Source organism: Nestor notabilis, unplaced genomic scaffold, assembly GCF_000696875.1.
Source record: "Nestor notabilis isolate BGI_N333 unplaced genomic scaffold, ASM69687v1 scaffold4406, whole genome shotgun sequence".
Classification (NCBI taxonomy): Eukaryota; Metazoa; Chordata; class Aves; order Psittaciformes; family Psittacidae; genus Nestor; species Nestor notabilis.
In genome coordinates, this window is record NW_009934136.1 from 31,087 (window position 1) to 47,915 (window position 16,829).

A 16,829-nucleotide genomic window follows, 5' to 3' on the forward strand; every position below is an offset into this window, starting at 1 on the left:
CTTTAGAGAACCAAGACTTAGATCTTTGTTGATGGTTAGCTAGATTGTCTGAACTCATCTTCACACTGACAGTAACAGGGCTTCAGCCCTTTTAGTCCACCACTAAATCAGTTCCAATATGTCTGACATTTGCTTAATTTTTATTTTCCCTAGTCTTGTGGACTGCATTATTATTGTCATTGAAAATAGTACAGGAGTCTATTTATGAAGCAAAAGTTTCTTGCACAAGTGACCAACCCCAAAGAGATCATTTTAAGAATTTCCTGTGGTTCTGTAAATCGCTGCTAGATAGATTGTGTGGGAAGACATATTCATATTTCTTACATAGATTTTTTGGTAACAGCCATAAGCAAAGCAGTTATCTAAAAGAAATAGATCCTTTGCAGAATGGTAGAGGAGGGAACAGTAAGTGTTGTCTTTTTGACAGATAAGGTCACACTGAAGGCAATGAGAAAAACTATGATCCTTTTGATAAATTTTGGCCAAAGCAAACGTTTGCTGACTCTTCAGAAGGATGTAAATATTCATGGTGCAATTAATGCTGTTCACTCACTTCTATGAGAAATCCTGCCATTATTTTTGTAGAACAGCTTAAGTACTTATCGATTGAGAACTTCAGTAACTCCCAAAATGGAGACATCCCCATATCTCTACAGGTATTGTAAATGAATTGAATTAATCATAGGCTTAAAAGTCTCTAGTGATCTTCGTTAACTTTCCTGGGTTTAATTAAAACATCTGTGTGCTTTTAATTTATCGATTCATCCAAGTCATATGTCATGTTTTTAACACACCCCAGCATGCTCTGCATCATTTTTAACCCGATTTCCACTTAACTAAAGCAATTAAATTCACCCCGGATTAATTAAAGCATCCATACTTTAGTGCTTAAGTCAGCGTGTGCTGCTTTCCCCAAATGGTTTCTGAATGTCAGAGATTTGACACACCTGATGGGTTTTTTGTCCTTCTGGAAATTCTTCTGTGAATCTCTTTCTTGCTTACTAATGTGCAGTTTGACAGAGCTAGACAAGGGAGCCTGGTAAGGCACAGGTGTGGGCAACTGAAGGAAGGATTGCAGAACATGACTGCTATGAAAGGCTGTACGTGTCTAAATGCTGACCTGATGCCTGCAAGAGTAAAGTAACACTACTAGTAAATAATTCAAATTATTTGCATGTAGTCAAAGTAAACAGTTTCATGGAGTAACAAATAAAACATATGTCAGTGACATTTATTCATAGCTGTTCGTTCTTCTGCTTCTGCATGAATTTCTCCAAGGTGACTTGGAAGAGCACAGGGTCTTAAAGCAACCTAACAGATGTTCTGGATCCTCGTGGTCATAAGGAAATTTCAGCCTGACCGAAGTTAGTGATCTCTGAAGACCAGGCAGTCTAGTCAGCTGGGGCTTTGGTATACAACTGGAGTAGGATTCAGCACTAGCATCAGTAAAATATGTCTTCACCTGCTTACATCTTCATCTAATTTGTCCATTAAAGAGAAATTACTGTTTGTAGGCTAAATGTTATGTGTGCGTCACCGAGATGAAGACCAAACAGAAAAGTGCCAGAACAGTGCGAGCCTACTTATACTTTTTAGGTATCTGAAACAAGGCAATTGTAGGTGACATTGGGTTTGGATCATTCCTGTGTTTCTACTCCAGTTTGGAGCTGACCTGGAATGCACTTATTGGTTTCAGATTAGACTGTCCTAAACAGTAATCCATCATCTCTATATACTGGCAAAATCATGCATAATCTCTCAGCAGTAGCAACTTAATCTCTGCTGAAAGGAAGTCCAAGTGTGAGCTACTACAGAGTCTGAATTAATGATCCCCTAGAGGAACTGCACCCAGAAGGTTCACTGATCACTACTAAGATTCATTGGTAAGAAGTTTGACCTACATCTGTCTTCAGTACAGTTTCTGGTGTCAGTGAAACAGCAACTTGATGCTAGTGTTGATTTCATTTTTTTTATATAACTAGGAATTTGTGCAGCTCTCTCCAAAGATGTTATCAAAACTGCCCAATCTGTAGATTCAGAGCATTTGTGAGACAGAACTATAAGTGTTAATATGGTTGTATTAAAGACTTGAAAAACATTTACTTTGTTTCATGACATCCCCCACGCTAGGGCTACTTGGATTAAGGTGAGGGAGGAATTGTTTGGGCAAAACCAGACTCAAAAAGTTTGGAAATCCTTCTTGATGAGAAGATTCAAAATGTGTCCATATGTTTTGAAGCAGAACTAAGTTTTTGTTGGACTCCAAGGAAACTTTGTATAAACCTCAACAAATGCTGTGCATGCTGTTATTAGTGCATATCATTTGCTGTTGGATCATAGTAGTTACAGTAGACCAATTAGACATACAAGTATGTGACCACACAGAACAGTGATTCTGATGCAGTTGTGTAGGTGTGTGTGCTGCCAGGCACTTTCCTTTTAATCTGTGTTCATAAGTGAAAGCTTCAAGACCAAAACTCACTTCTTCCTCCTAAACAGGAACATGTACAGATAAAATTGTCTTCATTTCTCTTAGGCCTGAAAAAGTTCTTTACAGTTCCACAAGCACTGAACATATCTTACATAGGAGTATAAGTAGTGTCTTTTCAGAATGTCTTAATGGTTTTTGGTTTTTTTTCTCAATATGCGTGTTTGTAAAGAGGTGATAATACAGAAATAAAGCTGTAACAGCTCAGACCCAGATTCCATTCTACCCAGGATTTCAGCTCTGGTGGTGGCATGCAGCAGACAGTGAAGAAAAGTAAGAATTGTACCTGTCTTCGATGCTTCTCCAGTAAATTTCTTTGTTCTGGAAATAACTTGTGTTAGGACTTCCTGCTGTAGATGATGTCTCTTTGTGTATAGTAGACTTTGTAGATTCCACAGATTTGTCTGATTATGTGTTCAGTCAGGGAATATTCTTCCATGGGTTTTAACTTTTCAGATGATCTTGTTAAAATTGGTTGATGGAAAGGTTAGCAGTACTTAAAGGGCACTTTAGATGGTGTCTAAATTCTCTGTTAGTGGACCCTTAAGCTTGCAGTTCAACACTCAGTCCTAATTTTCTTTACTGTTTACGTTGTGAATAGGCAGCCAAAATCATCTTTTATGCTCAACAACTTGTGGTAAGAAATATCTGGTTTATAAGCAAGATGAGGGTTTACAAGCATTATGAACACAACCATTTTGGTCCTTACTCAAACAGTACCCCAAGAGGCTTGAAGCAATCTTGTCCATCCGGTTCAGTGACTCCCCTCACCAACCTGCCATGAGCATCTCACCACACAATTCTGTGGTACATATGTTGTAAAATTTTGACTCCTTATGGGGTGACTGCTGACAGTGTGTGTGGGCTCTGAGTAAGCCTGTAGATGGCACAAAGGAAGCTAACCTTCTTATGCCCTGTTTGAAAATTTACATTTGGAGGTAAAACTGAGCTGCTTGCAAAATAAGAGCAATATAAGGGCATTGCTTGTGACCTGGTCCAGGACAGGGAGGCATTGCAGGTGCAAGTTCGAAAACCTTTCAAGTCTGCATATTTTTGTGCCCAGAAACTCTAATAACTTTCAAGGGAAGTATACCAATTTGTCTATTTTATGAGGAGGAACTGGAAAAAGTCTGCAGTAGAGAACCGACAGCCTGGATCCTAGTAGTACAGGACTCTTTCTGCACCAGGGTAATGTTTGCTCTACAGCAAGAGGAACCAAGCCAGAACTCTGCCTTCAAATCCTGTTTGGAACTCCAAGTAGCAGGGGAAGGCCTCTCAACCAAGCAGCTATGTAACTAAACCAAGTTCTGCAACCGCCTCCAAGAGTTTGACTCATCAGATATCCTTTACTGGTTTCTTGCCATGCTCTGGAAGAACACCTCTGGTGAGTATGTACATGTGAATACTGTAAGGGTGGGTGAAAGGAGTGTGTACACCGACTGCAGCTGGGATACCTATGTGTTGAGCATCACTGGGCAAAATGGTGGCTTTTGATGCCAGACCATTTGGGCATTATCCCTTACCATCTTCCTCCTAGTCCATGTGTAAGAGGCTGTTATCAAATCACCTTTCCTCATGCATCAGGGAATATTAACATTACTCCAAAATAACTATCCAAAGATAGACTACTTTTAGAGGGATGTTTGGCTGATCTTTCCCACTTAATTCATGCTCTTAAGTGTGTGCAGCCTGCAAGACTCAAAAAGTCTGTAGTATTCATTGATCAGCTGAGACCTGTGTTAAGACCATAGCCTGGTTTTGTTTGAATGTCAATAAGGGCAGAATCACGTCACCAAAACCACATTTAGGGATTCTGCTTACTCAGACTTCACTCAGGAGATATGCTCTTGTTCTTAACTTGCTTTAGTGATGCCATAACTACTGAAGACCTCTATCCACTTTTTGGCAGTGTTGGTGTGTGATACACAATTGTCTTTGTGCAACCTCTCTGTTCACAGAAACGAAATGGAACTTGATTGTTCCATTACTTCAACCAATCTTCCTTCATTCCTTCAACAAACTTTTAACAGTCAGTTCTGTCCTGGAATAGGGGCCATCTGTTTCACATAGGGAAGACAAGCAGCCAGGAGCCCCAGATGACTGTTGAGTTGTTTGCACGTTAACTGAAACCACCTGGATGTAAAATTAGAGTGGGCTGCTTTGGGTCTCACCCTGCAGCAATAGGGTCTGATAAATGTGTAGCAGACCTCTTTTAGATGAGCTGCTTCTGTTGTCTATGGAAGAGCAGCTTAATTCTCTCTCTGTTACTCACTTAAGACAGCCTATAAACCCACAGCAGAAAGATTAATGAAGAACAATTTATTACAGCAGTAGCTTGCCAGCTTCTTTTAACCTACACTTGCTTGCATTCTTGCTTACATGTTTCTTCTGCAATCCTAGTGACAGCCTTGGAAATGCCAAAATCTGACCAAGAACCTCTGTCATTTTTCTTACTCTAAAAGTGATATTCCTGTTATGTAGTTTGTGGAATAACCCCAGCAGAGGATTGTAGATTAAACTTTGTGGCTTTAGGTTGCAAGTGTGTTAACATTTACTGCGTTCATTTCATCCCAAAGGTTAAATGACAGGTTCTTTCATTTGTCCAAAGTCAGTTCTGGTGTCATATCTTGGCAATGCATGCTGCAGTGGCAGACCACTGAAGGCAGCGGATTACTGTTCAACTTACGAGCTTCACAAGGACTGAACAGATTTATGAACCATAGCAAGACCTCTGACCTGGGAGAAGCATGAAGAGAGGAATGAACATGGCTTTCAGCTGTACTTAAATTCCTAAAGCACTATAGCAGAGTAAAGGAACATGAAAAAAACCTACTGTGGGAGCTGTGTAGGCTGAGACCCAGCACCATCTAGTAAATCCTTCTGCTGTGCCAGTCTCTGGTGTTCCAGAAATTGAACCCAGCAAATTCTGATCAAAAGTGGGAGCTAAGAATGGCTTTCCCATAGACAAGTTCCAGACAGCAGGTATACATCTCGGTTAGCTGCACCACAATTGCTCACTGCTTAATGAGACTTAGGGGTAAGGTGAGGAGAGCAGCTATCTTACAGCAAGTAGTTGGCACTGTATTATCTAGCTAGGTCTAGACTGGTCGTGTCTAAATTGCTTGGGCTTTTTTGCTTTTGTTTTTATGTTTAGTTTAATAATAAATATTTATTTCTGCTCAGTCCCTCTTTCAGGGGACTATGATGTTCAAATAGAGTTATTGCATTTATCTGACTTTTGACTCCAGAGGAGAGGTTTGCAGAACAGAGGTTCTTTCAGGAGTTGAATGCCATGTTGACCTGTAAAGCAACAAAGCAAAAAAAGCTATTTCTCATTTGTATCCAGCTTGTGAGTGAACTCTAACTTTTTGTCTTTATAACTACTTGAACGAATGTGGTTTGAAGAAAGAGTCTACAGTCTACTGATTCATTTAGCTTTCCTGGGACCTTCTCTTTCTGTGCAGCTTTATGACAGCATGGTGAGGAGGTTGATGGGCAAAGGCAAGCCATATACTGGCATGTCCCTGTACGGCTGGAGAATCCACACTGAGTAACCATTAAAAAGGATATCATTGAGTCTCTGCAATGGCTTGGAAGCATGTAGAGAATTTGCATCTAACAATATTACTTCCATGGGGCACTTGAACAAAGGGACTGCAAGCTTGACCACCACATACAGGAGCTGAGAGGTGCCTTGTTCTAGAGAGAGATTGTTTTGTATTGAGATGAAACCCAGATAAAGGGACAGTGTCTCTACAGTGTGTCAGGGTGTGGAAGGTGGCACCAAGAACCTTGCCACTCGTGACCGCTGCAGGTATCCAAGAGAAGCTGCCTTCTGATCACTCACCTCCAGGTCCTCTACACTATGGCAAGGAAAGAGAGTGAGACTGAAGTGATTACCTTTCTTCCAGTGATTTGTCAAAATGTATAAATTTCAGCCCAAACAAGACTTTTATTTGCAGTGAAATGGAGAGTATGGACAAAGGAATTGTTTGTACCGCCAAGTCTTCATACTTGAAGGTTTGATTCCTATCTCTATGGCTCAACTCTGACTGACAGTAGCAGCAGTCAACATATCTAGGCAGTGAAATGCAGTGCATGATAGATTCCATGACGTAATGCATGTAGACAGAAGGAATAGTTAGTCAGATGGCATTCAAGTTGCTACTAGTTCATCATGTTGTATGTCATGAAAGGGTGTTTGATGATGACGTGAACCAGCTGCAAAAACCAAAACCGGTAGAACTTTAGCATAAATTTTTCACTGACCTCAGTAAAGCACTTGTGAACATATTTCACAACTGAAGTCAGAACATTGCTGTTTGAAATTATATTTTATTCAGGTTTGTATTCGTTTTTGTGTGAGGAGGAAATAGGCTGAGCAAGACTCATAGTGAAAGAGGACAACAGGAATGGAGAAGAATGAAGTCCTATTGCTACCAAAGAATAGATAATGTGGCCGTAAGAGAGATGAGGGTAGCAAAAAAGCCCCCAAACATTAGCACACTGATTTTATTATTATTCTACTGTAGAAAAAATAGGCTAAAAAAGGTTATGCATGTGACATCTATCTCATCAACCTGTAGTCTTAACTGAAATAATTCTCAGCACTCTAAAGTTTAACTCAGGTTACAAGTCTGAACTTATTTTTTTATGATCATTTTTTTCTCATTTCCAATAAGAAAAATCTTGGAAATCTCTATTCTGAAATGTGTTTTTGCAGCAGATCAATGGGACAGCAAGATTAATGAGGGTTGCAGGACTGAAAAGTGGAGTTGTATAACTGGACAATCACACATTTCCTTGTAGGAAACCCATTACTTAGGTTCTTCTTGATCATTCAGGTTAAAGGGATACTAGAAGCAAGAAGACATTAGGACCTTTTAATGATTAATAGTAGCTTTTGAGTATAATTTTGGCATTGTAAAACTTGGTGTTAGTTTCTGATTACTGTGAAGGGTCAAAAGACAAGGAAATACTATATCAAACTGCATTAGAGAGAAGAGCACGAAAGGGTACGTTTTCTCAAAGATTCACTTCATTGCTCCCATTTTCTGTTATTCCTCTGTTATTTTTTTCATTTCTCTGGCTTGTAACCACACATCCAGTCTTTTTGGCAGGCATATAAATTCACAGGTTGCCTTGTTCACGTGGGAGATGTGGGCATTCGGGGGTGTGAATATGCCTTCGTGTAACATTCACGTGCAACTGACTTTTAATAAACCACTTGTTTCTTTCCGTTGCTCTGCATATGTACAACATCTGATTCCTGGCACCAAGACCTGTGACTACCTTTAGTATTCACAGGCTTTACTTCATTTGCATAAATGAATATTTGCTCAGAATGTGCCTTGCCCCCTTAATAATACAAGAGGGAGGGATAAGGGTTAATGGTGCTTTCTTGCCAACACACACGGGGTAAAAGCAGTCATTCTGGGATTTGGGAAAACAAGATTCAGCAGGGATATTAGTGGCAAGGTGCATTTGTTGTAGATGAAAGCTTGTGTTATTCCTGTGCTCAAGACCCTTACACTGAAAAATAACAAGTCAAAGGATCTAAAAAATTTTGGGGACATTACATTAAGAAAGTGTTATGGAAGGAGAAAGATGGTACATTGTCAAATATTTTGGGGGCTGAATGTGTTCTGCTTTCTGTGAAAATTGGATGTTATCTAGTGGAACAAAGCAGAGTAATGTCAGACTCAAATCTTTTCACATTCTCTCATTAGTTATCCCGAACATCATCAATAGTCTATGAAGAATAGTAGTTTTATTCTCAGAATGCCCAACATGTATGTTTTATTTAATAATAATCAATAATTTCTTTGGGAAATGAAGAACTGAACAACCAGAAGTTAGCCTAGATTTTTTTTTCTCCCAGTAAATGATTATATTTGAATATATGTATAAATATTTGGTAGTGGATTTTTAGTGCACTCTTACATGAGTACATGGATGACCCTGTATGCTGTTTTTCTTTCCTTTCTTTCCAGCTGCTTGCCCGGTTCTGTGCAGTGGCAATGGTCAATACTCTAAAGGCACCTGCTTATGCTACAGTGGCTGGAAAGGTCCAGAATGTGATGTACCCATCAGCCAGTGTATTGATCCCTCATGCGGAGGTCATGGTTCCTGCATCGATGGGAACTGTGTCTGTTCGGTTGGCTATAAAGGAGAAAACTGTGAAGAAGGTAGGACATTTTCTTTCCTTGCTGTGAGTTTGTTTTCTGCATTTTGGAGTTGTTTAATGGATATAAACAAAGGAAAGAATAGAATAAAAATTTAAATGTAAAAGTAGTGTAGGAGATTACTGTATAAGAGGGTAAAATTGTAGTCCATCACAATTTTACTGATCTATCAAAGCTCAGACAACACTTCTGGACTTCTGTATACATTATTTTGCAGTATTAAGAATGTCTGACACAAGTAAATGTGAATAATCCCTTTGCTGAAGAGTGAAGATAAATCTTTTCCTATGGATTATATTTATTGAACAATTTAGATATGAAATGCAGAGGAATAAAGAGCAGCAACAGACGAAATTGTACAGCTCCACATAAAGCAAACATATCAGTCACTATTAAGACAGAAGCTGATGAAACAAATTTCGAAGACTTAAGTATTCATGTTACTTACAGACTTAATGTAGGGCAAATTACTCCTGTTAGCTGCAGTCATATGGGATTAAAGAAAGGTAGATGGTGCAGAAAACTGATGTGTCCTTTAAATGCAGAAAAGCTCTTCATGTTGAAAGTGCCCAATTTCTTGTGTATGTAGAATAAGCAAATTTAACAAAATAACCTATGCAAATGTGGTTGTAGATTAAACTCAGTTTTGGTTTTATTCATAGTGGTTTATGTTAGAATGCACAATGTAAATTGGATTGCTTTTCTTTTTAAAATACATTAGTATGGTTTTAAAGGGGAATTTAACTCCCCAGGTAATTGTTAAATAGACAGTTCAGCATACCTTGGCACATCCTCAGAGCAGTAACAGTTCAAGCTGCTTTATGATGATATTCCAGAGCTTATTAATTCTCCAAAAGGAGGAGCAGCTTGAGGACTAAAATGATAGGACTTGATAACTTGAAGTGATAGCTTGAGGACTGCATGGTTTCAGGACTAAAGAGTCTCTCTGGAGTATTCCGAGTGGGATGCAGAGCTGTGCACCATGTGTATCAATTTTCATCCTATCTTAAAGTAAACAGCTGTTTCTCCCATCAGAAAACAAAGGGAAGAAAACTGAGGGACCTAAATCAGTAAGGGTTTTATTCTCTGGGCGTGGATTGCAGTCATCAGCTTCAGGACAAGATCTTGCATTAGTCTGAATGAACTTATTTTTCTAAAGTAAACAAAAATTGCTTTTAACAGCAAAAAAACCCAACAAAAAAAAAACAAGGATCCTCACTAGTGGGACTGCCAACACTGCAACTGTTTTTTCAGTTCATTCCTGTCATCTTCTTCCAGGAAAGCTTCACAACACTAGTTATTAAAGTCTAATCCAGAACTCAATTGAAGTCAGTAGACTTTTCCCATTGTTTTTAATAGGTTACATTTTAAGCTATATCCAGAAAATGCTGTAATGTGCTTTTTGCCTGCTAGAATTGATAGTTCTTAGTTCACTCTGAGTGTGTGATTACAGGAAATACCTAAAAATTATCTGAAATGCCATGCTATAGCTAGCATTCTCATTGAAATCTAAGTTGGAAAAGACCAAGGAACACAGAAGCTCTTTCTGGTACTAAATGCAATTGTTTGCTTAGTCTAATTACATTATATAAATTTTATCATGTTTTTGTTGTCCTGTCAATGCTTGTATTGTTAGAGAGACTATGGCAGATAGCCTAAAATGATTTCTTTCACTTGATTCTGTATATTTTACCTTGTAAGCAGTTCCTCCCTCATCTTGATTGTAATTTCCAGCTACTTGCATGGAACTTTTAGTTCCCTCTGCTTTCAGTTGTTTAGAATGGCTGTGGGATATCTGGGCTAGACATCTTGAATCCCCCAGCACTCATTTAAGAAAAATAGGCTCTTGCAGTGCTTAATTCAGCTTATCCTAAGGTGAATGTTTGAAACGGGTGAAACAAACACATCTCCAACTCCAGAGCAGTTTCTAGAACAAGCTGGTGCGTGTCTTTTTGCAAAGGTGCTAATGTTAACACCATTCCAAGTTGGAAATACTACGAAACATTGTCAGTCAACCAACTTTTTTGAGAGGTGAATTGCTATCTGAGGTGAAAAGGTATATATTATTTAATCAACACTGTACTTGAAAGTATAAGCTTTTTCCTAAAAAGTGGATGACAAAGGCAGGAGGTATTGACTGCAAACTTAGAAGGGACCAATAACATGAAAAGAAAGGTTAAAATAACCTTTTGCATACAGCATTGGGCAATACGTAAGTCAATATATTCATTTACAAATAAATCACAAAATATCCATCATGTGTCTACTCTAAAATTCCATTTCTTCTGTACATATTTCTCACATTACTTCAAGAGCTACAGGAAAAACGGTGTAACATTAAGTGGTGTCTCTCCAGTTCCAGGGAATCATCTGAACTTATGTAAAGTTTTTGCATTAATTAAAATTCTATCATTCCAATGGTAGAATGACACAAATAAATGTATCTGTATTTATATATACTATATATGAAATCTCCTCTATTGATTTGAACTTCCGAAAGGAATTGCGGAAGTTGATTTATTCGACATTTTCCTAGTAGGATATTGAATTAGAACAAATGGGTCAGCATGTTTTTTGTTCCTGTTAGCTTTTCATTTCTGATATTCATCATGGTCATATCGTTCAAACAATTTACCTGAAATGAAAGTGGCACCAAAATCAATATTTGTGATGCACAATTCTTGCAGCATAAACACTGTTGTTCTATTAACAAATTTGCACACAAGATGAAGCGGCATATTTGTCAGGTTTCATTCAATCTGTTTTGGGGGGAGACAAGTAAAATTGCCAAATGAGGTGAAGTTAAGGGTGGTTCTCTTCTGAGTTTCATGGTCGAGTCATTTTTCAATGACATTTAACTTTGTAAGTGTAATTCAAAGCTCTTTGGGGGCTTTATGATACATATTGTTCAGAAAACTCCTTGACCTCCTTTTTTGTCCTTAGGGGTATAAATTGCTTTCAGTACCATTTTCGTCAAACCTACAGAGAACCCAATGCTAAATGAGCTCTAATGATCTGAGCTGCCGAGGGGCTGTGAGTTCTAAGTCTAATGTACTTACTTGCTAAGGCGTGTTCTCCTTTGTTTAAACACCAGAGAAGCTCCATTTATAAATTCTTATTAAATACCACTGTAAACCCTTCTAAAGACTCAGGGCCAGACCTTCTGCAGCATAGGGCAGTGTAGTTCTATTGCAGGTAATAATGTTATGCTAATTTTAACAGCTGAGGATCTAGCCCAAGATAATAGTTCTAAGAGCATGTATTAAAATAGAATAAGATTTGAGTTCAAAGTAAAAATTCTCTTCAGTTTAAACTTTGAAAGCTATTATTTACCCATATGATAGAACAAAACAGCTATAAAGTGTATTTGTCAAGAACAAAGGACAAAGGTAGTATGTTGTTCTATAAAACAAAGGAGATTGGGAGTTTAGGGATCTTGATAGGCTTTGGAAATAAATCTTATCTGCTTGAACAGTTAATTCAAGATATGGGCAAAACAGTTAATTTACATAGGAGAGGGTGGTGTTTGTCATATGTTCCCCATAGCTTTTGTTAGTACTTTCATTTGGGAAGATGATACATTTCTGAATGGAGGGTACATTAGGACTCATCAGTATCTCTTAAAGTTAGCTGTAATGCTACACACATATTACCCTTTTACATTTTCCATTAAAATATCATAAACCAAAAAATCTAGAACAGTTTATGAATTTATCAGATCTTATCTGAGCTGAACCACAAAACAATCTTGGTTTACCTATAAATGTGAAATTGCATTATAATGTTTTCATTTCCAATTAACTAAGCATTAAGTCTTAGAAAGAAACCAATCAAACAAAAACCTATAGCCAGTGTGGTCATTAAACTGAGAATCTTATTAAAAATTTTACAGTAATTTATTCCTGTGCTACTGTAATCTGCATTAAAGTCAAAACTATTCTGTTAATTCATGTTATTGCATCAGTAAATGTGCTTGCCTCAATTCTCTGTGTATCTAATCTATATACTCACTTTAAATGCTCTGCAACGACATAAAATAACTTGACAAGACTCTATGTTTATAGAAAAGTTGAGATTTGAAAGATCAAGTATTGTTCACATAAGGTAGAGTGAAAATGTCTCTGCCTTAATTTAGAAGGATCAATTTGGAAAAGATGAGAGATAAATCACTTTCATTATGAACTCAGATCTTGCTAGAGCTGCAAGAGAGCATGCCAATCATTCCCGGTCCTTCTGTTGTGAGCTAATATATACCAGTCATGAGATGAATTCATTTTATTCAGGACATGAATTTGACCTTGGCCCTCAATTCCGCAGCAAAAGGCAGTTGGTTAAAGCCTCTCTGTTGGTATTTGCGGTAGAGCATAGTATTCTTATACAAATTTATTATGTAAGATAAAAATTTGGAAAACCATAATGTTACTGATAAAGTTTATTTGAAAGACAGCTCATAACATTACTTCATTTATCAGGATTGAAATAGCAACTGAAATTTCATTCAAGGATTTTTTCCCTTTCTTAGTCTGTTGTTTCTGGACTGAGAAAAGATTCAGTCCATATCTATATGTGTTTTTCTTTATTTCTTTAAGAGGAATTATCTGCTGGTTAAAATATGGGTTGAAGTAACTAGGACTCTGAGTTTCACAGCTGAGCTACTAATGGACCACAAATCAAAGGTTCAGAAGTGCCTGAATAATTTAGGAGTCTGAATGAAAGTGAAAGCCAGTGATATTTTGACTTCTAGCTACTTAAAATGGACATCATAATGTTATTCTCACAGTGCTCCAGCCTTTCAGTAGTAGTGCTAGCAGTATTGATGAAGGTACTCCAAAAAAATCCTGTAAGAAGTGCAATTTCTTCACTTAGGGTTTTTTATTTTGTTATTCAGCTACAGAACATGAGTCATTGGAATGTCAGTGTATTTCAGAAGAAATGTCCCTAGGTGAAGGCTGATGTGTGGAACTCTTATTATATACATTAGTGTTATTTTTAAGTCTTTGTGCTTCTTCCCTACAGCATTCGTGCAGTGCTGTCTCATTGTTCAGTCACACCCTGTTCTATTTGGAGCCAATGTAAAACACAAATTACTTTGTGCTTTCCCATTCTCAGACCAGGTGTTAATACGACTTGAAGAAGTACCTCAATTTGCTTGATTTATCACAGGCGTATCAATTTTTCAGAGCATGCATCTACATGTTTTCCAAACATCATATTGTGTGAACTGACCTTTGGTTTTGTTTTTTTCTGTAGTTGATTGCTTAGATCCAACGTGCACCAGCCACGGAGTCTGTGTGAATGGAGAATGTCTCTGCAGCCCAGGCTGGGGTGGGATAAATTGTGAGCTTCCCAGAGCCCAGTGTCCAGACCAGTGCAGTGGGCACGGTTCCTACCTGTCTGACACAGGTCTATGTAGCTGTGATCCCAACTGGATGGGTCCCGACTGCTCTGTTGGTAAGAAAAATATTTTTTCCTGATTTCTTAGAACCCCAGACTGGTTTGTGTTGGGACAGACCTTAAAGCTCCTCCAGCTCCAACCCCTGCCACGGCCAGGGACACCTTCCACTAGAGCAGGTTGCTCCAAGCCCCTGTGTCCAACCTGGCCTTGAACACTGCCAGGGATGGGGCAGCCACAGCTTCTCTGGGCACCCTGTGCCAGCACCTCAGCACCCTCACAGGGAAGAGCTTCTGCCTAAGAGCTCATCTCAATCTCCCCTCTGGCAGGTTAAAGCCATTCCCCTTGTCCTGTCCCTACAAGCCCTTGTAAAATATCCCTCTCCAGATTTCTTGTAGCCCCCTTTAGGTATTGTAAAACTGTTACAAGGTCTCCCCAGACCCTTCTCTTCTCCAGCCTTGCAATAGTATTCCTATTTTGTTAGAATGTTAATATCTGTGGCAAGTTTGAAATGCACATAATTTAGATCATTGTCTTTGGAACATGTTTGGTCTTGTTAAGTATGTTGGGAAGAAGTGCGTATATATCTTAGATACTATTATTTGTGACACTTTTGCTGCTGCCAACTGGGGGGCAAGCAGGATGTAGGTTAGGAGTTTGTATTTCATTCTAATACTGACTCTCATTTGGTCTGAAAAGGTTACTTAAGTGCTTCACATCTTTTTCCCAACTGCAAAAGAAAACTTCCATGATTTATAAATATGTTTATAACATTGTAAAACTACAACTGAGTATGCTTCTGGAGGTGCTTTACTGTGCAACAAAATGCTATTCATTTATGAAAACCATCACAAAGCAGAAAAATCTCTTTTCAAATACAGGATACTTTTCCCTTCCCAGTTGTACATGTATTGTTTGAGAAAATAATTTGAGCGCAAGAGACACTAAAAGGCACAAAAGTGTAGGCTAAAAAATTTCATCCTCTCCAGACCTACAGTTGTAAAACTTGATTATTCTGACAGAAGGAGCTAAAGAGAAAAAAAATTCCAAAAACCAACAGTTTTGACAAGACGGCAAATGTTCTATTTGTGGGGAAAAAAATTTAAATCATAAACTGAACCTTGAGACAGAGCTGTAGGGCATAAGCAAGTCTCTCAAAATAATATTTGCAGTTTTCACACTTTTTCGGTTATTTCTTAAGATTAATTACTTAGAATACCCCAGCAGTGAAGTGAATATCAAGATGTGTTTTTTCTGCTTCGTGCATCAGCAGCCAGAAAAATTCATGAATGGGAGTTTCACTCTCAGTGTCTTTGATGATGCATGAGGCAAAAGATCCCTCTACTTTTCTACAACTTCAGCTGGCAGAGAGCAGTAAAAGAATTTTTGGAGTGAGGCACTGGATAACTGGCCATGTTAGCAATAGGTTTCAAAAAATCTCTTCCTTGAAAGTGTCTTACCAGTCACTCCTAGAGTCCAAGTGATCCTGAATTGTCACTATTCTCTGCTGAGGGAGTTTTAGGTGAGTTTCAGTCTCATTCTTCGCAAATCAATGTCTATATCAAAATCACCAGAGGTCCAGGTTTGGGTAAAACAGAGCTACGTTCTCCCTTCCTTCACTGCTGCAGGTGTTGAGGAAGCTACCTCTGGAACAGGTTTGCATCTGAATGGAGGACGCAGCTTTACAGCAGTCTGTCCAGCAACAACTTCTTAATATCATTTAGTTTGGTTTTAAGTAGAAGTTAAATGTCGGTTTTAATCAGAATATGAACAGGCCAGCTTTTGACAGCATATGGTTTTCAGCAAAAGCATACCTGTCCTGCTCCTTATTCCCTTCTTGACTAGGTTGCTGCTTCTGCCCCATTACCATGATATAAGCTGGCTGTAACCTTTATTCTTTTCTTCCCCTAGAAGTGTGCTCCGTGGACTGCGGCACCCATGGGGTGTGCATTGGCGGAGCATGTCGCTGTGAAGAAGGGTGGACAGGAGAGGCGTGTGACCAGCGTGTGTGTCATCCCCGTTGTACGGAGCACGGAACTTGTAAAGATGGGAAATGTGAATGCAGAGAGGGCTGGAATGGGGAACACTGCACCATTGGTAGGCAAACGACAGGCACCGAAACAGGCACATATTGCTTTCTTTTCATAAATTGTAGAGACATAGTTACTGTTGTGTATTGTAATAGGCTGTTCCTTTAAGGACCCTAGTGCTTTCAAATATTATCTCTGACTCAAAATGTGTTGGGTGAAATGCAGAGAGCTCTTGAAATCTTTCAAAATCAGTAACAAATTGATTTGCAGAGAAAAAACCCCAACACCAAATTCCACAGCAAATGAATGTTAGTAAGTAAAGATGTAACAAATGGTCCATCACGGTATCATCTGGGCCAAGATTTTCAAACTTAACTAAACATTCCTTTGTGTGAATGGCATCTTTTTTAATTTCCTGGTCTGATGCATCAGTGCCCTCCTGCTATTATACATCACATTTGAAACACATCACCACCATCACCACACAGAGCAGGGGTCAACTTTGGGAAGAATCAGTGTTCCTGGTGTAATAGAAATAGCTCCCTCGCCTTCTCCTGTGCTGTGCTGTGGCAGTGGGCATGGTGTTTGCATATAGACAGTCCCAGCATGAGAGGGCCTGTCGGTAGGACAGCATGCTGCTGTACCCTTTCCTAATAGCATGCTGCTCAGTACAGCACTGGCCTCACACAGAGTGCCATGACTAACACGACTGCAGCTCGGCTGTGATGTGTCAG

At 38.8% G+C, this 16,829-nt stretch overlaps 1 protein-coding gene across 1 annotated transcript in view; it reads left to right on the forward strand.

Moving 5' to 3' along the window:
* LOC104407800 (teneurin-2-like) overlaps positions 1–16,263 on the forward strand; it is a gene marked incomplete at its 5' end in the record, with an annotated part of 37,147 nt that extends 20,884 nt beyond the window's left edge. The window contains 3 exons of the mRNA XM_010017179.1: positions 8,482–8,676; positions 13,924–14,124; positions 15,977–16,263. Of these exons, the coding sequence (XP_010015481.1) occupies positions 8,482–8,676; positions 13,924–14,124; positions 15,977–16,263 (683 nt within the window). The remainder of the gene's footprint in view (positions 1–8,481; positions 8,677–13,923; positions 14,125–15,976) is intronic.
* Between the last annotated feature and the right edge of the window lie 566 nt (positions 16,264–16,829).